General features: G+C 43.4%; 1 protein-coding gene across 1 annotated transcript; it reads right to left on the reverse strand.

The window, feature by feature from the left end:
- On the reverse strand, positions 1-26564 carry ACE2 (angiotensin converting enzyme 2). Its single transcript, XM_001515547.5, has 18 exons — positions 26265-26564; positions 23077-23235; positions 19017-19110; positions 18464-18607; positions 17485-17594; positions 16099-16207; positions 14913-15010; positions 14172-14341; positions 13319-13545; positions 11015-11159; positions 9419-9517; positions 7992-8114; positions 7392-7579; positions 7078-7136; positions 6361-6461; positions 5233-5346; positions 2263-2457; positions 1-746 (listed from the first exon to the last, which is right to left on the reverse strand). Exons 1-18 carry the CDS (start codon positions 26445-26447, stop codon positions 644-646), a joined length of 2421 nt encoding a protein of 806 aa, XP_001515597.2. The 5' UTR covers positions 26448-26564; the 3' UTR covers positions 1-643.

Consider the following 26564-nt stretch of genomic DNA (forward strand, 5'->3'; position numbering starts at 1 on the left):
TTTTGGTTACTGAAACCTTTATTTATAGACTAAATTGGAAAGTCCATTATTTGCAGGAAAATTAACTTCAGGAAACCTCTCTCTGAGTGGTGTGCACTAGATAGTTGGTCTTGGATTTTTCTCTTCCCGTAGTCCAGTCGGTACACATCGGATCAGATTAAAGGGAAAGTCCTTTCGATCTGGATTCAGCATTTCTTTCTGAACTGTATATGTCTGCCGAGGATATGGTCATTGGCAACCAAGCTATAGATCCAGGACCCAGAGAGGCCCTTCATCGCCAACCAGTGCTTGCCTCCTGAAAAATATCCTTTCCAATTCAACTAATCCAACCACCCAGCCGGGTCAAATTGTCTTCATCTCCCTGGACATCTCATCCTGCAAAGAAGCAATTTCTTCTTTTATTCGTCTCTAATGTGAATGTTCTCAGTATGGAAACATGGGGGTAATGAAGCTTGGAAATAGCAATAAATAAAAACCCCTGTAGATGTGCACACTGATGCATTAACATTCCATGTAATGATTTTTGGCTGAGCAGGAACAGTTTCCTGCAGAGAGCTGAATTAACCTCCACTGTCTTCATTCAATGATGTTGAAAAACATGAAACAAAACCACGTATATGGAAGTAAAACTGAAAAAAGTTTACTAGAATGATGTCTGGGATTCATCATTTGCGAAACCCAGATTTTCTGACCCATTTCCAATAGCATAGGGATTTTCAGCACTTGAATCTCCTTCTTCGTTTTTCCTTATTAAAAAAAAAAAGGCATTAGTATTTAGAATACAGTACATTTTTAAAAGTGTATCTTTTTCTTGCAAAAAAATCCTTTGTTTACATTTTCAACTAAACATTCCTGTTGTTCCTCTTCAGCAATTGATTGTGGAACTTCTGGGTTATTATTGACCTTCCCCCTTTGCCTAATTTTTTGTTAAATGTATGCAAATAACAAGAGACAAACATTTGGTAGAGTGGAAAACAATGCTCTGGAACTGGCATATCTACACTGGCCAAAGGATCGAGTTATTGAAAGAAGCCAGTTATTCAAACCACAGCTTTGGCTTTGAACATTGGCAGGACTGGATGCAGAATGTTTCCTTAATTTTACATTGACGCTCCTTTCTTTGGCAGCCAATGCTGAACAAGAACACTCTAGAAGGATTGGGGTCAGGATGGATGGCAAGAGACAAATATTTTGGATCCAGTTTTTTTTTTTTGCCTGTCGTAGGGTTTCATTCAATGGGTTTCAAAATGGATTTCTTGTACCTCTTCAATGGGGAAGGAGGCATGCATATAAAATCAATATTCATCATCGACGAAGGAATGTGATGCCAGTGGTTAACAATAAAGACAAAGAACCCAGATCACAAACACAGCTTGTTTTGGGAGTAGATAAATGGCATAAGGACATTTATAAAGAATTGTTCTCCCTCTGCCATCTCCAAAGAAATATTCAGAACTCAAAGACCTACATCCTTGTGGATCTCTCCCATGGACACTAATATAAATTACGGATAGGAGAAAGGAGAAAAAAGGAGTTAGATTACAAGGAGTAGTGCTCAGATAATAAGCCAGGTAAAATAAGTCCTTAAGTATTACCAAAAGTTGAGTCTGTCTCTCCTTGTAGATTATATTCATTCATTCATTCAATAGTATTTATTGAGCACTTACTATGTGCAGAGCACTGTACTAAGCGCTTGGAATGTACAATTTGGCAACAGATGGAAACAATCCCTGCCCAATGACGGGCTTACAGTCTAACCGGGGGAGACAGAAAGACAAAAACAAGACAACGTAATCACGATAAATAGAATCAGGGGGTTGTATACCTCATTAACAAAATAAATAGGATACAAAATAAATTATAAACTCCTCCTGAGCGGGAATTGTATCTTTTTTCCATTTTACTATCCCAAATGCTTGGTACAGGAATACTGTTGATGGATATTGTGATCTGGTGACATTTAAAATCACCATTCACTACTAAAGCTTCAGAAATTGACTCCATACTGGCTGACTAAGGGTCGTGGCCACCTGCAAACCTTCATCAGAATGTGTTTATGCTGACTGCAAGAGAAGCGAACCCATTCAGCTGAAAACTTAGAATGATGGTACCTGAAAAATCTGCCTTTGGGCTTTGTAAAATCAAAAGGGCCCAGAGAGGCCCCAGCAATTGCACTGTGATTCCGTAAGCCCTTTTTTATCTTAAGCATCTTGCGTACACAGCGGACTGCCAGGTGAGCATTGGGGGAAAAACGGTACCCACCTCCTTCTATCTCTTATCCCAGTCACAATTAGTGCAGCGATTCCAATCACCACAACACCCATCACCACACCGAAAAGGATTAGCCAGATGGTGACAGGTGGCACAGGTGGCGGTGCTAATGTAGGAGGAATGCCCAGAAACTCCAGGGTGTTGTCGTCCAGTTGGAAGGCACTGTTGATGCGGCCCCGAGACATCCTATCGGCAAGAGGGAGGGTAAATGAAGAGAATAAATAGAACATCAAAATATTTCAGTCCCTAGAATTTGGCAGAAGCATCAGCTTAAAAAAAATACTTTTGACCAGGTAAGACAGGTAGTTTTGATTTTTGTTTCCATTTTCAGTTCTTTGTGTTACCACATTTCCATGTGCTTCCAGGGATGTAAATTATAGTGGAGGGGTTTTGTGATTATTATGGTTGTTATTATATGTTAAGCGCTCACTATGTGTCAAGCACTGTTATAAGCACTGAGGTAGATATAAGTTAATCAGGTTGGACCCAGTCCCCATCCCACATGGGGCTCACAGTCTAAGTAGGAGAGAGTAGGAGTTGATGTGAAGAATCTAGCCAGGCTCAAGTCAGTCTGTCCTCACTCCCATGCCTAGAGGCCAGTCTAGTTCCATTCCTGAAGAACATCCAAAGAGACGCCGGGAAATCTGCAGCCACCATCTCCGGAAGGCCTTGTGAGTCAGGAAATCCGGGCCAACTACGAGGTATGAACAGGTTTCGGGGCCAGATCTGGGACCTCGGGGTTGCACCGAACCTCCCAAAGAGCGAATCCTCGTGGCCGAACTGGACCTCGAAGATTCTCACCCCAAAACTCTGGAGGGTGGAGTGCAAGGGAGGAAGGAGGTAAAGAGAGGGATCCTCTGAGCCTTTCCTGGGTCATTTTCCCAGGAGCATCCTCCTCCAAGTCGGCCCGGCCGCGCCATCTACTGCTGCGACCGGGTACTAAAGATGATGGTAGCAGAGACTGCTAAGCCTGCGAGTGTCAGGCAGCCTGGTGGGGATCATGCAGTGACAATTTCCCCCACGGGAATTTGCAATAACATTCTGCACCATGGCTGCGTAGAAGCCACCCCTTGCCTCGGCTCATCAGCTCCGGCTGCCAGCCCCCAAGGTGACCGAGATAGATAGGCATATTAGCTCCTCTGAGCTACGGACCCCCGAGCTGCCGTGTCCTAGGGCGCAAAAAAAAAGCCTATGGGGAAATATAAGTACATCTACTTGACTTCTATGTGACAGATCAAGATTCCCATTGTAAGTCCGTGAGGTAGGATGGGGGCTTGAAAGCCTACGTACCCTGGGACTCCAATGACAGTCCTGCCGTCTAAGGTAGACCATAGTCAACATCAAGTATAGTTTTAAATGTTGTGTTGTGGGGTTTTTTAATTGGTCCCATTGTTGGAATAGTTTTTATGTCCCTTGCTGAGTTTCTCTTTAGCACTGCTCTGTTCCATCTGACTTAGATGTGGAGTTATTTAGAGGCAGCGGCCTGAGTAGGTTCTTTTTAGACGTACATTTATATGATATCTCTGGTGGTATAAGAAAAGAGATGGAGTGAAGGGTGCTCTAAATTCTCTTCCCCAGTGTTGGGGCCCATGACCCTCAGGAGGGTCTTTTCTGGAAGTTTTCCCTCAGAGAACATAGCTGGGGAAATCCCCCCCACCCCGGACAGAATGTCATTTGGTACAGAAAATATTTTGTGGCTATTGCAGTTGCCACCGACCATGAAGAGAAAATTGAACTGGCTGATACAAGCAACGATGGCTGTCAATTCTCATCTTTCAAGACCCATTTTGTTAATCTCCAAACTCCCCCAGCAATAAGTGACCAAACCGCAACTGCGGAGGGGAAGTAGAAAAATTCTAAACAACAATCCAGGGAGTTGGATCAGTATACGCAGTCACTTTTTCTCTCCATGGTGGCTCTATAGCCGGACCCTTTGTTGAAAGGGATCTATTTCCCAAGCTAAAGGCTGCAGTGCCTAATGTCAGGCAGAAATCAACCCTTGTACTGGTAGATGAATTTAACTAAATGTTCTTTGAACGTGCCGGGAAGCAGTGTGACCTAGTGGAAAGAGTATGGTCCTGGAAGTCAAAGGACCTGGTTCTAATCCTGACTCTGCTGCTCGTCTGCTTTGTGACCTTGGGTAGGTCACTCGACTGCTCTGCGCCTCAGTTACCTCATCTACAAAATGGGCATCAGGACTGTGAAACCCATGTAGGACATGGACTGTGTCCATCTACCGCCACATCAAACAGAAACTCCTCACCTTTGACTTTAAAGCACTCAAGCACCTTGCCCCCTCCCACCTCACCTCTCCTACTGCAACCTAGCACACACACTTTGCTCCTCTAATGCTAAGCTTCTCACTGTACCTCCATCTTGTCTATCTCGCCACCGACCTCTCGTCCACATCTTGCTTCTGGCCTGGAATGCCTTCCCTCCTCATCTCCCAAAAGACAGTTACTCCCCACACCTTCAAAGCCTTATTGAAGGAACGTCTCCAAGTTGCCTTCCCTGATTAAGCCCTCCTTTCCTCTTTTCCCTCTCTCTTCTGCATTGCCCTGACTTACTCCCTTTATTCATCCCCCCTCCCAGTCCCAAAGCACCTTGGTATATATCTGTAATTCATTTATAGTAATATCTGTTTCCCCCTCTACACTATAAGCTCTTTGTGGGCAGGGAACATGTCTGTTACACTGTTGCATTGTATTCTCCCAGCTGCGTAGTACAGTGCTCTGCACATATTAAGCACTCAATCAATGTAATTGACTGACAACCCGATTATCTTCTATCTGCCCGCCCTTAGAACACTGCATGACACATAGTAAGTGCTTCAAAAAACAAAGTTCCAGAGAGCACCCCTGCTTCTTAATAAAGAATGTAAATGTGCTATTCTGCTCTATATTAATCACTGGCTTCCCACTTTCATTCTTACGCCATTTCATCTTAAAACATAAACTTCACCTGATTGCGTTTTCCACTTCATCTTTGGGAACATATATGCTGTCTCTTCTGTTTTGAACTTTGAAGTAGAAGGAAATCCTGGCGGTCTCATTGTATATGATCACGTCATCGGTCCTGAAGAGAAACACAAGATATTTTTCCTTTTGGTAAAGATGCTCTACCAAACAGTTTGGCCCCCGACTAAAAGAGGGTGGGAGGGTATGCTCGCTCAAGGACCCTAATACAACTGGCACGATGGAGGGAGGGGCACTCGCCCCACCCAACGTGAGCAGAACAACGCTGTACAGAAGCTAAGCAATCACTAGGAGTTGGTTTGTTCGTGGGAATGTTGGGAACAGAGGCAGCAGCCCCTGGGCCAATCTTCATGTGGCGTCTGTGTGGCATTTCTGAAGCATGTTCCTTCCCCAAGCACCATTCAGGTTGTAGCACCGGGAAGCAGTGAGGGAGCGGGCAGATTTGGGAGCGGTAGAAGTTTCTTCCCTCGGTTCTTGGAAAGACACATGAGAGAGGCTAAGTCCTTATTCCTCCCCATGTCAGTAGAGGTCCATGTGACAGGAGATGGAAGAGAAGAGGAATCAGTCGTATGGGGATAGGAGATGGGTCGAGCGGGAAGTCCCAGGGGTAGGACGATAGGTCTCAAAGGAAGATGCGGAAATTGACTGGCCTCGTCAGATAGACTCAAGAGACCTGTCTCTTTAGAAAGAATATAAAGTAAGAAGAGTGGTCTGCCATGTTTCATCACGGAGGCTTTCAGACAATCAAGATGAGCAGACTTGAGGAAAGGAGGAAAAGGACCTCCTCGGACTTACCAGCAACTCTGAGCACTCACCCGGCCCAGTTTGTGAGCCAATGGACTGGGAGGATCCCATAAGGTCTTCTGAAGCCCACATTTGGGGGAAAGGGGAGTTGATCCGCTGTCCTTGAAACATTGTTCTTTGGACAGTGCTACACTTTTTATTTATTCCTAGCAACTGCGTTCAGACATAGTTTTTCTAGAAAAGCCTAATATCTCTGGAAAAGAATAAGTGAGGTAGGTGCCTTAGGACAACTCTCACACCTCTTAATCCTATTCTGGAAAAAAAACAACCCTGAACACAAAGCAAGAAAACCCCCCAGAAAATAACTCACTGGAAATTCACGATCTCATTCTGGTCTTGCAAGTAATATTGCCTCAAAGCGTACGCGACTGATGCCTGGAACAGGTATTTTTCATTTTCATTCCACTCGTACTGTGAATTTAGAATGACGATTTTAATTAGGATGTCAGAAAAGAACAATTTTAAATAAGCCATTTCTTGTTTTTAAAACTTCTTAAGGTCTTGGGCCAGTTGCCTTTAATAGATGAATTCCACAATGATTGTTTCGATTTTTGCTCAACTGGTATGTTTCCAGATTTATTTCTTGGAGATTAAAATAGAGCTTTAGTAAAAATATAGTGATTTAGATCAACAAATCTACCCAGTAATTGGCTGTGATTGAACCACCAATATTTTAAATGTAAAAAATGTTTTCTCCATAACTGTGGTTCTCAGCTGCCATTATGTTCATGACAAGTGGCTCATGTCCTAATTTTACTTTCACCTCTATCTTTTTAGACAAATGGTCCCCAATATTTCTTTCGTAACCAGAATTGAGCAACTAATTGATTCAAGGTCTAATATTCTTGTTGTCCTCATTCTCTACCCCTCACTCTTCACCTTAGAGACATATGTCCCTGCCATAAAGCCACCCAAAATTTCCCTCCATAGCTTTGGGGCAGCTCCCTCTTTTCTATCCTACTATATCCAATTGTTTGAGGACAAAACATAAAGAAAAAAGAATGGACAGTCTGTTCAGGTTACTCACTGCATCTTCTCCAAATGCTGATTTCAAGCTTATCCTCACTTTGATGGCATTCTCATTTCCTGATTAAAAAAGAACACAATTCTGCAGTTAGAAGGGTAAGTGAACAAGTGTGTGAAATGGGGTCCCCTACTCCCTCTTCCATTATTTCATGTGCTGGTGCCTAAAATTATATCAGGTGCAGAATAGAATGCATTCATTTGTGCTTCTCTCCCAGTGGCAACCCATAGCAGGCAGTGTGGTGTAAAAGAAGTGAAAGAGGAGGGATGGGCAGAGCTTGAGCAGTTTCAGGCCTGCAAAGGTTATGCTGTACATACCCAGGTCCCCGGTGAGAGGAAGGCAGGCACTGTTCCAACCCACGTAGAAATTCTTGTTTTTGTCAATCAGCCACTTTGTCAAAGGCTCAAAGTACTTGAGCAGTGGTCGTGCATCCATAGTCTTTGTTTGGGTCACACTCTGTAGTGCATAGGTCCAGGATCTTGACTTTCCCAGTTTCAGCATCTCACTATAGGGCAGGAAAAATGCTCACAGTTAAAGATGTTGGAAAAATTCCAGCTTTAAGGATTGATGTTACTAGTCAAATTTTTTTAAAAAAAGTTGGGGATATTTTTCTTGGTCACAGAAAACGAATTAAGGTCCCATCCACCTCTTTTTCACATAGTTCTCCGTGTCTTCAAAGACAGCCCTGGAGACATCGAGAGGGGAATGACAAGATTCGAACTCCTACACTTAAATGTAGCCATTTATTGATTTGGGCCTGATAACGAGGAGGACAGTTAGAAAGGAAACACAGAGCAATTGGGGAAGAAATTGAAAGTGAAAGTGCGTTCATTTTTGACAAAATTAAAAGAGAAGTGAAGCAAGGAGGGGGCAGTATTTGATAATGAAATAGTTCAGAAGGGTGTATGGTATCTTACAGTAACTTTTCCCCAGCTTGGATAGAATTGGTGATGTCACATTTATGAAGATCACCCTTGTGTTGAGCAAGTTTACAAAGCGCTTCCTGGAACTGGAATTGATAAATGGTCCTTGTGTAGTATCTATGTAAGACACAAACAGCAAATGCACTTTAATTTCTAAAAATACGTTAATGACAGACTAGCTAATATCCTCTGCTTTTTTTGCTGTCTTTGTGCCTACTCAAGCTTTCCCCATCCTGCATTTAGGTTGTTTACTAAGAACCTGATTAAACTACTTGCCCTTGTCCCTATTATATTTTCTCATCTTTCTGTAGGACCATTTCCCAGTTTGTCACAGTCCCCTTGGATTTTTGAGCCGTTATATCTGCAGATGTGCAGCCGCCGCAAATTTGATGAGCCTGTTCTTGCTTTGTATCCTGGGACAGCAATGTAGATATTGAACAGGACCAGTTGTGGGACCCGCCTTGTTCTGCATCTCCCTTCCCACTCCCCTAGCCCCTCCACCCATCCCAGATTTGACTCTGAACCATTAGTTACTCCTAGTCATAGTAACGGTAGCAATAACAGCCCCCAGTATTTACGTGCATATCTTTCCTTACACCCTGTCTTGCCTTATGCCGTCGAGTCGTCTCCGACCCATAGCGACACCATGGACACATCTCTCCCAGAACGTCCCGTTCTCCATCTGCAATCGTTCTGGTAGTAGATCCATAGAGTTTTCTTGATAAAAATCCAGAAGTGGTTCACCATTGCCCCCTTCCACGCAGAAAACTCAAGTCCCCGTCCTTGACCCTCTCCCATGCCGCTGCTGCCCAACACAGGGGAGTTTTGACTCGTAGCAGTTGGCCTGCCACTCGTTAGCCACTGCCCAAGCTAGAAATGGAACGGGTCGGCCTCTGTTTGACTCTCCCTCCCATAGCCGAGACTGGTAGAGTACTGGAAACTCTCCAGGGGCAACCCTGAGAGGGGATTATACTCTGTAGCTGTAATTAATTTTAGTGTCTGTCACTCCCTCCAGACTGTAAGCTCCTTTCCCACAGGGATTGTGTCTACCAATCCTGTCGTACTTTCCCAAGCATTTAGCAGAGTGCATTGCACACCATAAACACTCATTAAATACCACCGATTGATTGATAGTGATGGTACTTATGAAGTTCCCTTGGGAATATTCTCTACCTCAGATAAAAAAATACACATTCCCTGCCCATATGGAGCTTACAATCTAGCAGGAAAAATTAGACTTTCCACCTGTATCTCCTCAGCAGAAAGGTGTTATTGAATACTGGGGAAATTTTGTAGGAAAATACAAGTTATCTTTGGAGGTAAAATACCCATCGGGTGGTAGCATTTTGCTTCAAGAGTAGTAGCATGACAGGTTTAAAGAGAATTACCAACTCAATAGGGGGGAGATCAATTCCACATACCTGATGAAAGAGTAATCACTAGAAACGTGAAAGAGAGCTGCAGGATCACAGTATGTTTCATCATGTGGTAACGATTCGACCACACCAACTATCTCTCGCCTGTATGGAGGAAAAAGAGAGATTTACACTGTGCATTTCAAGAGCTAAACTTATCCAGAGTCAAGGGAGGAGGAGGAAGAAGGATAGAGCCATGTCAATCAGTGGAGGTTGCCCTGCTAGGAGGAGAGAGCGTTCTTTTTGGAGAGGACTTAGAGTCTAAAACTCAAGCCTTCAGATTTCATTGGAATGAAGGATCCCGTCCAGTAAAAATACAGCAAACAAATGATATTATCTAATCGTGATCTCATACTCGGCCAAATCTCTCTAGTAAAATCTTCGTTGCTCCTTGGAGTAAATTAGACACTTTGGGAGTCAATCAAGAAATCTGTGGGTCCGAGGTTACACCCAGACTGTAGGTTGCCTGGAAGGAGGGTGGGTTTGTGAGGGGCTGTATGAATATGCATTTAGAGGAAAAGACTGCCCTCTGTGTCCATGAATTTCAAAAGGTTTCACCTCAACCCCAGGCACTCTGCCCAGCCATGACCGACAGTGGGAACAATAGGAGACTGCGACTGCCCAGACTCTTGTTGGGGAAGAGTGCCTGGAGCCATGAAAAACAAGGAAACAGCACAGCCTAGAAACAAGAAACCTGGCCTGGGAGGCAGAGGACCTGGATTCTGACTGTGGCTCCACCACTTAGAGAAGCATTGTGGCTCATTGGAAAGAGCACGGGCTTTGGAGTCAGGGCTCATGAGTTTGAATCCCAGCTCTGCCACTTGTCAGCTGTGTGATTGTGGGCAAGTCACTTAACTTCTCTGTGCCTCAGTTCCCTCATCTGTAAAATGGGGATTAGGACTGTGAGCCCCACGTGGGACAACCTGATTCCCCTATGTCTACCCCAGCGCTTAGAACGGTGCTCGGCACGTAGTAAGCGCTTAACAAATATCAACATTATTATTATTATCTGCATTATGACCTTGGACAAGTCATCTAACTTTTCTGTGCCCGAGTTACCTCATCTGTTTTTTGGGTTTGTTTTTTTTTGGTGGGGGATGTTGTTTTACTGCCATTTGTTAAGTTCTTACTGTACTGTACTAAGTGCTAGGGTAGATACAGGCTAATCAGGTTGCACACAGTCCAAGTCCAACATGGGGCTTGCAGTCTTAGTCCCCATTTTACAGATGAGGTCAGGTCACTCCAACAGACAAGTGGTGGAACTGGGATTAGAGCCCAGGGAATGATCAAGGAGAGATCTCCAAGGAAAGGTCTCTCTCTGACCACTTCCACTCTTCTCCAGTGCTCTACCGGGCTATCCCTCCTTCCCCTTCTTGTGGCAAGAACAGGTGGTGTTTCATTGGACACTCTTCATGTGTATGCACCAGTTACTGATAACCCTAAGTATCCTTGCTGTGTTAATAGAATCAATTTTGCCAGAGGAAAGAGACAGCACAGGGCAAATTTTCTCAGAACTCTTGGAGGCACAAATGAAATGATAGTATCACATCTTGGACACCCTGGAAGAAATTTAGATCTCCCGCTCCCTTTTGTCTCACTTACTTCATCTCCCACCACTTTTTCATCCATTGTTCTTTCGGGATATCCTCTTTAAAGACCATCCATCTCCATTTCTCGAGCATGTAAGTGAAGGGCAGGGTTCCAACAATGGTGAGGGCTTGCTTGAGAAGGAAGTTAATTTCCGTTTCTGAAAAAAAAAAAAGCAGTGAAAATAGGAGGAGAGGTGATTATGCTTCTAGTCAGTAAGAACTCTACCTGATCCCTAAGGTCTTATTTCTTTTTAGCTTACATTTATTGTAGAAAGATCCTTAAAGGTGCGAATCACATCTACCAGCTCTATTGTTCTCTCTGAAGTGTTTAGTACAGTGTTCTGTACTTGGTGCTCAGTAAATACCATTGATTGATTGCAGCATAAAATAATAGTGCTGCCAGCTCCAGATTAAACCCAGAAATGGAAGACAGAAATAAGAGGGATACCGAAATGTTTTACCATTTCAAATACGGATTTGAACTTTTCCCCCACTGATTTTTTTGCCCAGTAGAGTTGATTCAAAGACCAAAATGGTCTTTGGAAGGCCAAATGACTCGACTTAGATAGCATATTTTGGACACATGATCAGGAGGACTGATTCTCTGGAGCAGACAGTAATGCTAGGAAAAGACCAGGGAAAACGTAGAAGAGGCAGACTAGCAGCTAGATAGATAGAGACCATAGCACGATAAGGGAGGAGCCATTAGAAAGGTTGCAGAATATGGCAGAGGACAGGACGTTCTGGAGAAAGTATATTCATGGAGTCGTTACGAATCGGAGACAACTCGATGGCACTTGATAATAATAATGAGTTGATCTATCCCTTCTTGTCTCTTCTCACTCTCTGGGTAAATGTGGGGAACAAGGGAAATGATGTAACTATTGGCTGTCAGGGGTAAAGGCAGTAGCTAGGAAGCTTTAAAGCCTTAGACTGGATCGCTAATAATAACAATAATAATAATGGTATTTGTTAAGTGCTTACTATGTGCCAAGCACTGTTCTAAGCACTGGGATAGATATAAGGTAATCGGGTTGGACACAGTCTCTGTCCCACATGGGACTCACAGTCTCAATCCCCATTTTACAGATGAGGTAACTGCAGCACAGAATAGCCAAGTGACTTGCTCTAGGTCACACAGTAGACACGTGGCAGAGCCGGGATTAGAACCTAGGTCCTCTGACTCCCAGGCCCATGCTCTTTGCTGAGACGGGGCAGAACCAAGTCATAGAGAAGCAGCGTGGCTCAGTGGAAAGAGCCTGGGCTTTGAAGTCAGAGGTCATGAGTTCAAACCCTGGCTCTGCCACTTGCCAGCTGTGTGACTGTGGGCAAGTCGCTTCACTTCTCTGCGCCTCAGTTACCTCATCTGTAAAATGGGGATGAAGTCTGTGAGCCCCACGTGGGACAACCTGATTCCCCTGTGTCTACCCCAGCGCTTAGAACAGTGCTCTGCACATAGTAAGCGCTTAACAAATACCATCATTATTATTATTATTATTATTTTGACTCAGTTGTGGGAGAAGGAACTGATCCATCATCAAATCACTTACCCATCAACCATCTTCCCTGAGGTTCTGGGTCCAGTGAGGGTCTGTCTGAACTGCTTCTTTTGGGGTTTCACAAACCTGCACACTTGCAGGCCTATAAATAATTTCTTCCCACATCGCAGAGAATTGAATTCAAACGTTATGAAAGAGATGCTCCCTAATTCACTAGCAGAGTTCTAGTGCACCAAAGTGAATAATGCACATAGGTGCTATGGTAGAACTGAGTACCTACCAGATTTTCAGCCCTACCAGAGCTCAGAGCATGATTTTCAGGTATGTTTATCTCATGCTCCAAAAAGAGAGAGTGATGTTCCTATGTCATAATAAGAACCCCAAGAGAAAGGTAAGAGAGAATCAAATTAGCCTCCGGAGGTGAAATTGCGGAAAGGCAAAAATGAATTATTCATTTATTTAGTCATATTAATGTCCATCTCCCCCTCTAGACTGTAAGCTCATTGTGCGCAGGGAATATGTGTTTATTGTTATATTTTACCCTCCCAAGTGCTTAGTACTGTGCTTTGCTCACAGTAAGCGCTAAATAAATTCGACTGAATGAGTGAATGAGTGAATGACTTTCCAAACTATAGCATCTCCTTTAGGCAAACAAAATCTTGACTTGAACTGTGTAGGTGTCTGATTTGACTCATCTGTTCTTCTGGACTCTGGAATCAGTGTCCAATTATAAACCCTCTGCCTATGCTGCCCAAAGCAAATAACAGCCTAGTGCCTTATATCAATAGATGCTTTTGTCAACATCTGTCTAGATTTACCTTGGAGTTCCTGGAAATCTGGCGCTAAGAGACCAAGGGATTTCAAATGCTTTGGTGTGGCTGCAGACAGTGACATGATTTCCCCCACTGCTTCATGGAACCCTTCATTGGCTCCGCTTCTCAGTAGGTAAGGCTGTGAGGCATAGGCCATGTCATACTGGATGTGACCCATCTCGTGGTGAGCAGTCAAAAAGTCATCCATGGACACCTTCGTGCACATCTTGATCCTTGATTTCAACCGAGAGGATTAAAATGAATTAGAACACCTCAAGGCCATGATTGGCTGTTCAGCATCTTGCAACAGTCTTACAAATTGCCTTTCAAAAACAGTGGACATAAAAATCTCTTTGGATGGAGAAATTTGCCGCCCCTCATATCCCCACCTTTTAATCATCCCTACCTCTCCTGCCTTCCATCTCACTGGCTAAGGAAACGCAAAGCTATCTATAGCAAATACAGGAAACCACCCCTCCTCACCTCCCTACCCCTACCGACTAAGGTTTCGGTGGATACAGAAAGATGAAACAAAGGGGTATTAACATTTTTAAGTCAACTGCCTGCATTCCATCAGGCCCCAGTGATGTGATTTCCTTTGGCCACTCTGATTTCCTTGGGGCCTGGTCATCTTTCCTATGTCTCTGTTGTCACAATATCTAATCATTCCTTGCAAAACCCTGAGGGACGAATCCCAATCTTTTTTAGAAATGAAGAAACTGAAACAGAAAGAGTCAAGGCTACAGGGGTGCTCTTCTTGAATATCACTGACCAAGGTTATGTATAGAGTGTTTAGGGGCTCTGGACTAGAGGCAATCACAGCTTCACTCCTCCAAAAGGAAACATCAAGCATTCTTACCTGAAATCATTCTTTCCCAGATCCCAGGCTGTGGGATGGCAAACCACTTTTCTGCCATCTTTAGGCTCTGTGAGCATGGAGTTATTCCAGAAACCTTCTGTCATATTTGGGAGGTGAACAGAGCTGAAAAACTTCTCAGCTTCCTTAAAAATTCTCATTTCAGTCCATTTCTAAAAGGAATAGTGACATCATTTTGAAATTCCTAAAGCACTGTTTAGGTGGTAACCCAGCTTCCCAGGATGAATGAATATGTTATGTAAGGTCAGTGGCTATGAGAGAATGAATAAGACCCCTCCCTCATCAATTTCTTCAAATGCAAAACCCACTGAGGAAGCTGAACATGCAAGGTATGTAAATAATAACTATGATTTTTGTAGTGTTAGAGAAATAAAATAAAGCAAAGAGAATTTTTTAAAAGCAATAAATTCAGTCTTTCCTCAGAAAACATTCCAAAAATCAAATATATGCCTTTCCCCAGTTAAGAAATGCTTAGCAATTATTAATTATTTCTATCAAGGTTGGAAACCGGTACATAAATTCCTCATTTGTTTTTTGGAAAGTTTGGACAGAACTGTCTCCCTTTTTAAAACTTCATATATTGCAAGAGCTCAGGGCTAATGATAGTCATACTCAAAATCGCCTCTCACTTTGTAGGATGAAAAAAGCATGCTGTTTTGAAAATCCTTAACATTTTCACTTGGGTTGGAATTAAATGATCCAACTGAAAAGCGGGAGTCCTACCTGCTTGACCATTTCATCAGTTACGTCAATATTGGGCTGGTTTGGATAGGGGACTGTAATAGGGTACAGATTTGTCCAAAATCTACCCCACATATCACCTGTAACAAGAAAAGAACAATTAAAAAGTGAAAGTCACGGAAAGCAGGCATCTGTGCTCAAAGCCTTCCCATAATTACTGAGCCTATTTGATGGTCTGAATAGGGATTTTCAATGTGGGTAGAGTGAGTTTAAGCAGTCAGTACAGCCCTCTGTCTCACTACCAGATCATCTGCCTGAGCAGCATTGTTAAAATTAAAAACTTTAATCATTAGTAATAGTACTAGTAGTATGCAATTGATTAAGCGCTTACTATGTATCAAGCATGTTCTAAACACTGAAGTAGATATAAGTTAATCAGGTAGGGCACCGTCTCTGTCCCTCATGGGGCTCACAATCTAAGTAGGAGGGGGAAGAGGCATTGAATCCCCATTTTAAAGAGGATGAATCAATCAATCATTTTAATGATACTTATTGATCATTTCCTGAGTGCAGAGTATTGTTCTTTAACTGGAGTTATGAGACTCTGCAAGTAAATTATTTATCTCTCACTTCCTCCTCCACATCCTTCACTGGTCTGAACAACTACTGTGCACTGTGACCAGAAAGTCAAGAGAAAAAGTAAAAGAAGGAGAAGATGCAAGAGAGAGAAGCCCCTCAACCAAACAACCAATTGGAGGTAAGGTTCTAGGCCTCTGATGGCAGTCTTTCAGATGGGCAGATGGGTGTGCCGATGTCTCTATCTGTTGCCGAATTGTACGTCCCAAGCGCTCAGTACAGTGCTGTGCACGCAGTAAGCGCTCAATAAATAAGATTGAATGAATGCATGAATGAATGTTAGCCTTCCTGATTCAGGAATTGCGGTTCGTGGATCCACCAACAAACTTTTTGTCTGCACAGGAAAGGTGTTTTTATAATACTTGTCAACTTCTTATTATGTGCCAAGCATTCTTCTAAGCTCTGGGGTAGGTACAAGACCATCAGGTTGGGCACAGTCCCTATCCCACATGTGGTTCCCAGTCAGGAGAGGAGGGAGAAATCTCCATAAAGAGATCTGGCACCAGTCGTTCCACCCAAGGCAAATTTAGATCCTCATTTAAATATAAATGTAGTACTGATGAACAAAGCAGAGCAAGATACCCTTTCTCACCAAGCAAGTGAGCAGGGAGGCATCCGGTTGGGCTGACGCGATTTTCGCCATACTTTTGAACCAATTTGGATCTCACATAGGTGTGGAGATGCTGGTACAGTGGTTTTATCTGAAAAAAAAAAATACGAAGTAAGATTTTAAGTTCCTTAGGGCAGAACCTGTGACTCTATTGTTCTCTCTCAAGCATTTGGACAGTGTTCTACACTCAGTAAGCATTTAATTAAATGCCAGTGATTGATTAGGTATATCAAAGAACCTGAAATCAGAAACCTCCCTAAGCCCTTTTATTCCCCCTCACCTCTCCATCCCTACTGCACCTTTTTTGAACAAGGCTTCAGGGCTAGGGGCTCCACTGACAATCAGAATTATCAACATGGGAAAAGTTCCTAATAATAATACTAGAAATGCTATTTGTTAAGCACTCACTATGTGCCAAGGACAATACTAAGCGCTGGGGTGGTTACCGGCAAATTAGTTTGAACCCAATCCCTGTCCCACATAGAGCTCACAATCTCAGTCCCCATTTTACAGATGAGGTAACTCGAGCACAGAGAAGTGAAGTGATTTGCCCAAGGTGTGTGACACCTTTCTCGAGGAAAAAACAGTGGAGCGTGCCAAAGGGATTTCTTTCTTAGTTTTTTGTTGCGATTAGCCTATGTCTCAGACCAGAAGGAAGCCAGAGGAAGTGGGGGCCTTGAGGAGGGTTCTCACTTTGCCTGCTAGAGAACCAGCTAGTTCTGAGATCATCGGGGACGTCATTTCAAAAAACGAGAAGCAGCTTGACCTAGTGAATAGGGCCAGGGCCTGGGAGTCAGAGGACCTGGGTTCCAATCCCTACCCTGCCACTTGTCTGCTATGTGACCTTGGGCATGTTACTTCACTTCTCTGTGCCTCAGTAGCCTCATCTATAAAATGGAGGTTAAGACTGTGAGCCCCATATGGGACATGGACTGTGCCCAACCTCATTACTTTGTATCTGCCCCAGCGCTTAGAACAGTTCTTGGCACAGAGAGTTTAACAAATACCATTAAAACAAAAAAGGCTAAGAAGGTGGGCTGGAGGGGAAGGCAGGGAACAAAGTAGAACCACACAGACAAAATGCCTAATCATGTGCTTGTCAAGTCAAATAACGTGCCATTTTTGCTTCTTATAGAATTGTAAATTATGCCTAGGGGGTGCCAGTCCTGGAAGGAAGATGCCCTGAGGTATATAAAGAAATGATGCCTCATGTTTTGCTGGACCATCCAGAATCCTGTAGTCCAGAGATACATGTAGTCAAGCCCGTGTTTTATAAACCCCGAAGCACTGCATGAAGATATTGGAAGTTGACATCTTACATAAAATGGAAGAAAATTAGTCTTGGAGATTAGATTCATTAGCAGTTACCTCTTTAAAGGTGCGTTCTACATCCGCAATAAGCTGGTCACGGCTGTATTCATATCCCTCCTCTTTAGTTTCATAATCTGCTCTCCAATAGTCCCCGTAGTCCTGGTAGTCTGTTAACAAAGAATAGAGCACATATACCAATCTTGCTGGCAGATAAAAAAGAATAGACCACTCCAAAGTATTTTATCAGCTTTGAGTATTTTCACGAGTCCCTTTCCCATTTCTGGGGGTAATTCCTGGGAGCAGCAATAACCAGGAAAACTACAGGAAGCATGATGGGTTGAAAGGTCAGATTGCCCTGAAAAAATTACTCCTGAACTCCTTCACAGTGGGAAACTTTTAGTCATGGAAATTGCCTTCAAGTAACCCACAGTCTCTTAGGGTGCTCTTTACATTGTGGCATTTTCATCTTAAAATGAAATAGTACTTGCTAGTTCTAGTTTGATATGCAACAGCACCGAGACCCCAAATTCATTGTCAACCTCGCTCTCATTGGTAGGGACGAAGAGAGGGAGAGGGGCACTTAACAAGCCATGAGCACTCTAATCAATCCTCTGCGCTGGTTCTCAATCCTGAAGTCTCAGGACCAAGGCTGATGAGTGACTTCACAATCCAGAGCCTTTCAGAATAATAATGGTATTTTTCCAGTGCTAACTATGTGCCGAGCACTGTGGTGGATATGAGATAATTAGGTTAGGCGCAGTCCCTGTGTTACTTGGGGCTCACAGCCTAACTAGGAGGGAAAACCGGTATTGAATCCCCATTTTACTGATAAAGAAACTGAGACGCTGAGAAGTTATGCGCCTGACCCAAGATCAAACACAGCAGGCAAGTGGCGGAGCCAAGATTAGAACCCAGGTCCTCTGACTCCCTGGTCTGGGCTCTTTCCATTCTGAGCATCGTAGGAGGGAAATGTCACTGAGTGGGGTGATAATTCAAGAGCTCTGTTTTCACCCAAGAAAGTAAATCACAAACTCACTGTTTCCTCTAGCGACTTCATTTTTAAGTTCCACATAGGTTTCGTAGAATGGCCTCATCTGCTTTCCAACACCAGCTCTCCAGCCTTCCCAGGCCCAGAGCCTCTCGTCGTAATCGGTACTGTGGGCCATGATATCATCCAGACCTGTCACAAAGGAGCAAATGTAAACCATTTGTTACCGCCTTTTAGTTTTGACTCCGGTCTAAACTTAATTTGAAAAACAAATCCGCCCACAGTTATGGGCTTAATGAATACCACTGATTTTTAATCAGGCATCTACTAGCTCAATTAAACTCTCCAAGTGCTAAAAATAGTGCTCTACATGCTAAGGAAATGATACTGATCAATGAATAGCACTGCATAGTATTTTTTAGCCAAAGAGTCTGATCCCTTTGTAGTTAGCTGGATAATTTGGACATGGTAAAATTCATATCGCAATTTCACTTGGCTTGTCTATGGCCAAACATGGCCTTATCAAAGACAAAGCATTATTTCATTTTATCTCTGAAAGGAAAATCAAAGGAGCTTTGGTAATGGCCAGTTGAAATGTTACCTGGTTCAAGCAGCAGACATTCATCTGGTTTTCCAGGTTTACAGACTGTTCCGGTGCTGTAGAGAGTGCTCATTGAATTTAAAGCATCGCTTAACTGCAATTGAAATGTTACAAACGTCCTTAAAAGCAGAAAATATACTAACGAATTGAGGTAAATGTGTTCTTCGATCCTAGATTGAATAATGAGATTTCCTTATTCAAGACAAACACGGCTTGCTAGAGCCTCTCAGACATTAATGGATGTACACCTGTAGGAATGCTTCCAAAAGGCCACTCGTCCGCCATTTACCGGAGAACACTTTTCATCTCAGCTGCATCTCAAGTCCCATAATTTGTATGTGTTGTATTCCTCTTTATTTGAGGTCTAACTCTTCACTCAAGTCTTTTCCTGTCTCTAGGAAATGTAAACATGGGTCCAGGCTATGACTAGATAAAATTCAGACCACTCAGAAGTGAGCAGTAGTTCTTAACGTTGCCTGCTGACTCCAAACCATGGCTCCCCAAAATGCATTTTTCAACCCGAGGATTGGGCAGGGACAGGCCTGCTATTTTGTTGTATTGTACTCTCCCAAGCGCTTAGTACAGGGCTCTGCATATAATAATTGCTCAATATTGATTGACTGAGTGTGCTGACATCATAGACAAGGTTGTCCATAAACATGCCCTGGTTTTTGCATGGTTCCCCAAATCAGAGTTATTATTTCAACTCTATTCCCAACTTTTTTCTTTTCCTAATCAACAGATCAAAATAAATTAACCCTGTCTACTCCCCAGAGTCTTTTCTCTTTTTCCTCCGTCCCTTTTTAATGAAAAAGACTGTTAGCTCCTTGTGGGCAGCAATTGCAACTATCACCCCAATTGTATTTTACTCTCTCAAGTGCTTAGTGCAATGCGCCGCGCACATAAAATACTAAATGAATATCAGTGATTGATTTATTGATAGACACAGTTAATCATCAAGGAAATAATTTAGCCTTTTTTCACTTTTGAACAGATGCAGTGATTTGGTGTCTTTGAAATGAGTTACTCTGTACTTCAATCAACACATCTCCAAGGTACTCAAAGGTCAGTCCATTTTTAAACATAAAAGACTGATTTTTATTTTTTGACAGTCAAGGCACATTACAGTCAATCATTTCCCTTAATATTAGGGAGTAGCCAAGGGTGAATTTATACATTTCCTAGATACAACAAAAGGGGGATAGGCTACTAGAAACTATTTGGAAGATCAAGCTTGAAAATGATTAAGGGAGCTGCAAAACTAGAGAAAATGGACTATCATGGATCTGCTAGATTGTTAGCTCTTGGAGGCAGAGGTTGTGATCACTAACTCTATCATATTCTTCCAAGCACTTAGTACAGTGCCCAGGAGCAAGTGCTCAGTGAAAACCAATCCATTCTAAAGAAAGTATAGAATGCTTCAGTGAGCCACCAGCTGACCCCAAACCAGCCCAAGCCCCATGATGGGAAAACTGGGTCTCCAGTGGATCCCTACAAAAAGGTTACCCAAGGAGCAGCAACAAATATTAGGTTTTTCCCAGGTGGGGAAAGTGGGCTGCGGCTTTCAGGATTTGTTTCCAAATTAAAAGTTCATCCTTTTGTATTTTCCCAGTGGAATCCCCATGAGAAACAGCATGACCTAGTGGATAGAGCACAGGCCTGGGAGTCAGAAGGTCCTGGGTTCTTATCCTGGCTCCGCCACTTGTCTATTGTGTCACCTTGGGCAAGTCACTTAACCTCTCTGTGTCTCAACTGCCTCATCTGTAAAATGGGGATTAAGATTGTGAGCCCCATGTGAGATCAGGACTGTGTCTAATCTGATTAGGTTGTATCTACCCCAGCGCTTAGACCAGTGCTCAAAACTTAGTAAGCGCTTAACAAATACCAACATTATTATCATTATTAAATGCCATTAAAAAAAAGCCCTGGAGAAATATAATCCTGAAAAGAAACTGGCCCCTGAAAATTAACTTTAAATTTGGAAGAAAATATTAACCACTATCCTCTGTCCTAAATTACCCCAGTATGTGGCTACTCCTGTTCTCCAATTATTAATAATAATGTTGGTATTTGTTAAGTGCTTACTATGTGCAGAGCACTGTTCTAAGCGCTGGGGTATACAGGGTAATCAGGTTGTCCCACATGAGGCTCACAGTCTTAATCCCCATTGTTTTGGGACCTACCGCCTGACCAGTGGAAAGAGCAGGTGACTAGCATACCAAGATTCTAGTCCCAGCTCTGCCAGTGATCTGCTGTGTGACCTTGGACAAGTCACTTAACCTCCTTTGGCTTTTTTTAAAATTGTACTTGGGGTAATTGAGGCACAGAGAGGTTATGTGTCTTGCCTAAAATCACGCAACAGACAAGTGATAGAGCCAGGATTAGAACCCAGATCCTTCTTCATCTGTAAAATGGGAATAAGATAGATTGTGAGCCCTAACTGGGATAAGGGTTCTGTCCGGTTCCTTAGCTTCATTTAGCAGTGGTGAAACATTATAGCATTTATTAAATGGATAATAAATGCTGTCACTATTTCCACCCTGTTATTGCAATTATTAGGCCAACATGAGCAGAAACGTAGGGAAAGCTAAGACCAGCTGATGATGACCATTTGACTTCATTCAAGGGGGAAATGGAATTACATTTGATCTCATTCTTTCCCCTAAGCCATAAGAAACAGTCTACGGCCATAGCCTTGGGCCTGTGGAAGATGGCTTGTCACCGACTTGTACATTCCAAGCGCCTAGTACAGTGCTCTGCACATAGTAACATCTTGACCTACAACTCATTGCCAACCGTGCGAGCATTCGTCAATTGAGTAAGAATTGACTGGTTTTCTGGGTGATTGCTCCAAAGCAGCAGAATTCAAAGCTTCCTCAGCCTCATTGTTCCTTGGAGCATTACTGTCGGCTTCAGGGTCATAGTCTGCCCTTCACAACCTAACGTAGGATCAGGGAAGGCTATTGATAACTACTGAAACCCAACACAGCAATTCCTCCTGCGTGTTATGCTTGATAAAAGCCGATGCAGTGAGAAAGTCCCAAGTCAATCGGTGATATTTACTGAGTGCTTACTGTGTGCTGAGCAGTGTCCTAAGGGCTTCGGGAAAGTACGAGCCAATTGAGTCGGTAGATGCCCACAGAAGGCTTTTGCCCTACAGCCTACTGATATTTAACTAGTAGAAGAGAGCCAACAGTATTATTGATTGCACTTTAATATAGGCCTGACTCTGGGACGTTCTTTTATAAAACACATGTTTTCATTACACAAGTTAGATATAACATGATGAAAGAGTTTGGGAACATTCTCTATCACAGCAAGGGACTCTTAAATTTGGTCCAAGTAGAAGTGGGGTTGGGAGATTCGATGTGCAAATGCATGAGGTATTGGTTCAGAATAGATGCTATTAGCCTCTGCCTCAGCCCAACTATATATGCTACTGTACTGGACACCTTAGTATGACTGGATACTATCCTAAACTGTACAGTGTTTTTTGCAACTGGATAGTCTTTAATAACATAAAATGCTAAGTGGTAAAAACGTTAAATATTCTCCTAAGGATGAAAATCACATTAATATAGGAATTTGTTTAGATAACTGTCAGTCACTGTAGTATCTCAAATCCATCTACCCCCAAACTTACTAATTCCCACTGAATCAGTGGTGATGGTTTTCCCACACTATGAGGTTCTTTAAGAACACATCCCCAGCATTTTAGGAGACCTGGGAGTATAAGAGCTCAGTCAACAACATTAAGTAGAAAGGTAAATAGGATTGAAGGAGAAGCCAGTGGGACAAGGTTTCCCATTAACGAACTGGTGAGGAAAGCTGGGGAACAGGCAGCGTGGAACCATCTTTGATTAGTGAGCAGTGTCTTGTCAGTTCAAAGGAACCTAAAGTTTTCTGTCCTGTGTCTGCTTTATACCTCCCTCGCTTAGAGGAGACTGGATCCTCTTTGCAGAATAGTCGGGAAGAGGACCATACCATCACCTCAGCAGTTCTTATATTTTCCACCAGAGTTTATCTCTTACAAACCTCCCTGAATCACTGATCCACTTACCTTCTTCTGCTTCTCCTCTGACAAGACCGAGGAGCCTCTGTTCTGGAATGATTCCAGCTGCAGTTTGAGGCTGCGATCTGAAATTTGACTGAGGTTAAATTTGCTGGCATTCCTGACTGCTTCCTCATAAAATGCGGACCATTTAGCTCCAGCTTCAGCCTTTAAGAATGAAAAACAGACTTTGAGGAAAAAAGAAAATCTGAATCACCAGGCTTTTTTAGTTAATGAATCATAAGACAACATCAGCAAAATGAGCCATTTTTTCTTTAAAATCCCTGAATTCTTTCGTTTATTAAGAATTAGAGGTCCAAAATTAGCCTTTCACTATCAGAATGTTGGCCAGGACCACGGGTTTCAAGCCGTCACCCCACCAAAAAGGCACTTCAAGAATATACACCTTGGCTCATGCCACAGACTCTTCAGACCCGGGACTTTCTGGCCAGGAGAAGGGAGGGGATCAAGCTTGAAAGTCATGCTGCTGTCCAGCAGGGCAGCCCAGAACCTGCTGGGAGCAATAGAACTTAAATCCACATGATGAACCACCTCCGTAGACTAGACTGTTGTAGTGAAAGCTGAATCTGAATAGCCAAGAAGCTCCATGAAGCTTTCCCAAAAGCTGACAGAGCAGCATGACCTAGTGGAAAGAGTTCAGGCTGGGAGTCAGGTCCCAGGAGTCCCAGGTTTTAATCCTGTTTCTGCCACTTGCCTGCTGTGTGACCTTGGGTCATTCACTTGACATCTCTGGGCTTCAGTTTCCTGATCTGTAAAACGGGAGTTAAATAATAATAATAATAATGTTGGTATTTGTTAAACACTTACTATGTGCAGAGCACTGTTCTAAGCTCTGGGGTAGATATAGGGGAATCAGGTTGTCCCATGTGAGGCTCACAGTCTTAACCCCCACTTTACAGACGAGGTAACTGAGGCACAGAGAAGTTAACTAGACTTTCTCCTTCCCGCTCAAGTGCCATGTTGGGCAGAGACTGTGTCTGATCTGATTACACTGTATCTACTCCAGTGCTTGGCATATAGAAAGCACTCAACAAATACCATAATTATTATCATTATTATTATTCCCACTTCCAGGTTGCACGGGGCTGTGGTAGAGTCAGTCCTTCAGGCCAGATTTTCCAAGGGCCATCTGACCTGAGCCTCCTCCAGTCCCAGCCCTTCCTTTTTAGAGGAAGATCTAGAACTCTGGCATCCCATTCTAGTCAGGTCGAGTTGGACTGGGTAGGGAGGGCAAGCCTCTCTTACCATGGGAAATACAACCCCACCAGCCCTGAAGGATCCCCAGCAAGCTACCGTACACGCGTGTCATCAGGAGAAGCAGCGTGGCCTAGTGGATGGAGCACGGGCCTGGGAATCGGAAGGACCAGGGTTCTCATCTCAGCTCCGCCACATGTCTGCAGTGGGACCTTGGGCAACTCACTTTATTTCTCTGTGCCTCAGTTAATAATAATAATAATTATGGCATTTGTTAAGTGCTTACCATGTGCCAAGCTCTGTTCTAAGTGCTTGGGTAGATACAAGGTAATCAGGTTGTCCCACGTGGGCCTCACAGTTTTAATCCCCACTTTACAGTTGAGGTAACCAAGGCACAGAGAAGTTAAGTGATTTGCCCAAAGTCACACAGCTGACAAGTGGTGGAGTCCGGATTAGAACCCATGACCTTTGACTCCCAAGCCCATGCTCTTTCCTCACTGCTTCTCATCTGTAAAATGGGGATTAAGTCTGTGAGCCCAATATGGGACAGGGACTGTGTCCAACTCAATTACCTTGATTAATAATTATAGTATTTGCTTACTAGGTGCCAAGCACTGTTCTAAGCACTGGGGTAGATACAATGTAATCAATTTGGCTCACAGTCTCAATCCCCATTTACAGATGAGGTAACTGAGGCCCAGAGAAGGGAAGTGACTTGCCCAAGATCTCACAGCAGACAGTGCTTAGTACAGTGCCTGGCACACAGTAAACGCTTAACAAATACGACAATCATCATTATCATTATCATCACCCCATTTTATCACATCAGTGCCCAACCAGCCAAAATCCAGCTGCGATTGGGTATGGCTTGTCCTGGCCCGACCCCTTGACATAAGAGCTGGCCCGGCCCTGGTGCTGTCTGTTGGACGATTGAGAAATCTTCTCTGCAGTGTACACAGTTGATAAGACAATTGAATGAAATTGCGTTGGCATCAGACTTGAAGTGTCTGACTGTCCAAGGTCCAGTGACTGGTAGGAAATGGTTGGTGGGTCGCACCCTACCTCCCCATCTCTTTGGCTCCTGCTCCCAACACCTAATTAACACATTATTTTTCCTTTTTTAACCCTGTCCCAACCTGAGGTGGAAGAGAGGACTCCGGGGCACCCCACCCTGAGCTAGGCCCAAACTCTATCACGTTTCCCAGCCTGGGCCAAATTGGGCCCACAGCCCAGTGACAGAGCACTAGAGTGAGGGAATTCCTAAAAATGCCCAAATAATTCACCATGTATTTAAATAAATTAAGGGTAAAAATGAATGAATCAGTGCTGCAGGGTGAACGTGAATTAATGAAGTAATTTTAACTTCGAGGAAGGAAAAGAGCAACTGGGTCCCTCATTCTGCACATTCAGCTAGATGCGGCCAATCCATTGAGGCAGTCCAGAGCTGATATAGATAAGGCCTCAAGACATGTAGGGAAGGAATTTCCAAGTCCACACTTATCAGACACATGGCCAGAGTTCAGTCCCTTGCTCTTCATTTAGATTTCTTGACATTGTCCAAGGTTCACCTTCCCGGCCTATTAAGTTCATTATTATTACGGTATTTTTTTAAGGCGGTTAAACTGGATAGATTACAACATAATCAAATCAGGCACAGCCCCTCTCCCGCATTAATTTTTTATTCACCTAGAGCAACCTAGGTCTGGGCTTATTGGGGGAGATGGGTGGGTCATGATTTATTGATCACTTTCTCAAGCTATGCCTGGACGTTCAATTATAGTGGTGACTGTGGAATCCAGTCTACCTAGAGTAAGACCAGTGGAGAGTTCGCTAAACTCTCTCTAGATGAAGCCTGGGGAACCTTGCTCTTATAACATGAATAATCCTAAATCACTGTCAGTCTCGTTTACTTTCCATGTTACAGTTAGGAAATGATTGTCAGGCGAATCTTTAGGTAGCAACAAAGAGTCATGAGAACTTACCATCTTTTGGGCATTCTCAGCAGAGATGTTGGTATTATATTCCCAAGAAGCCAGTGAGCTTTGGTAAGACAGGTCTTCTGCCTGCTTGTTGAACTGTGTCAGAAATTGTCGCGCCTCCTCTTCGGGTTTCTGGGCAGCCGCCACAGCAACGAAGCTGAAAACGAGCCACAGAGAACCTCCCATCCTTTCTCCCGCTCCAAGATCCCATCAACTGAATGAGTGTCTCTTAAGCAAAGCTTCTCATGGATTTGTCTCTTCCTGCAGCCTTTGAACTTGGGTTGGGCCCTGAGCACTGAGAAA

This window comes from Ornithorhynchus anatinus, chromosome 15 (assembly GCF_004115215.2).
Source record: "Ornithorhynchus anatinus isolate Pmale09 chromosome 15, mOrnAna1.pri.v4, whole genome shotgun sequence".
NCBI lineage: Eukaryota > Metazoa > Chordata > Mammalia > Monotremata > Ornithorhynchidae > Ornithorhynchus > Ornithorhynchus anatinus.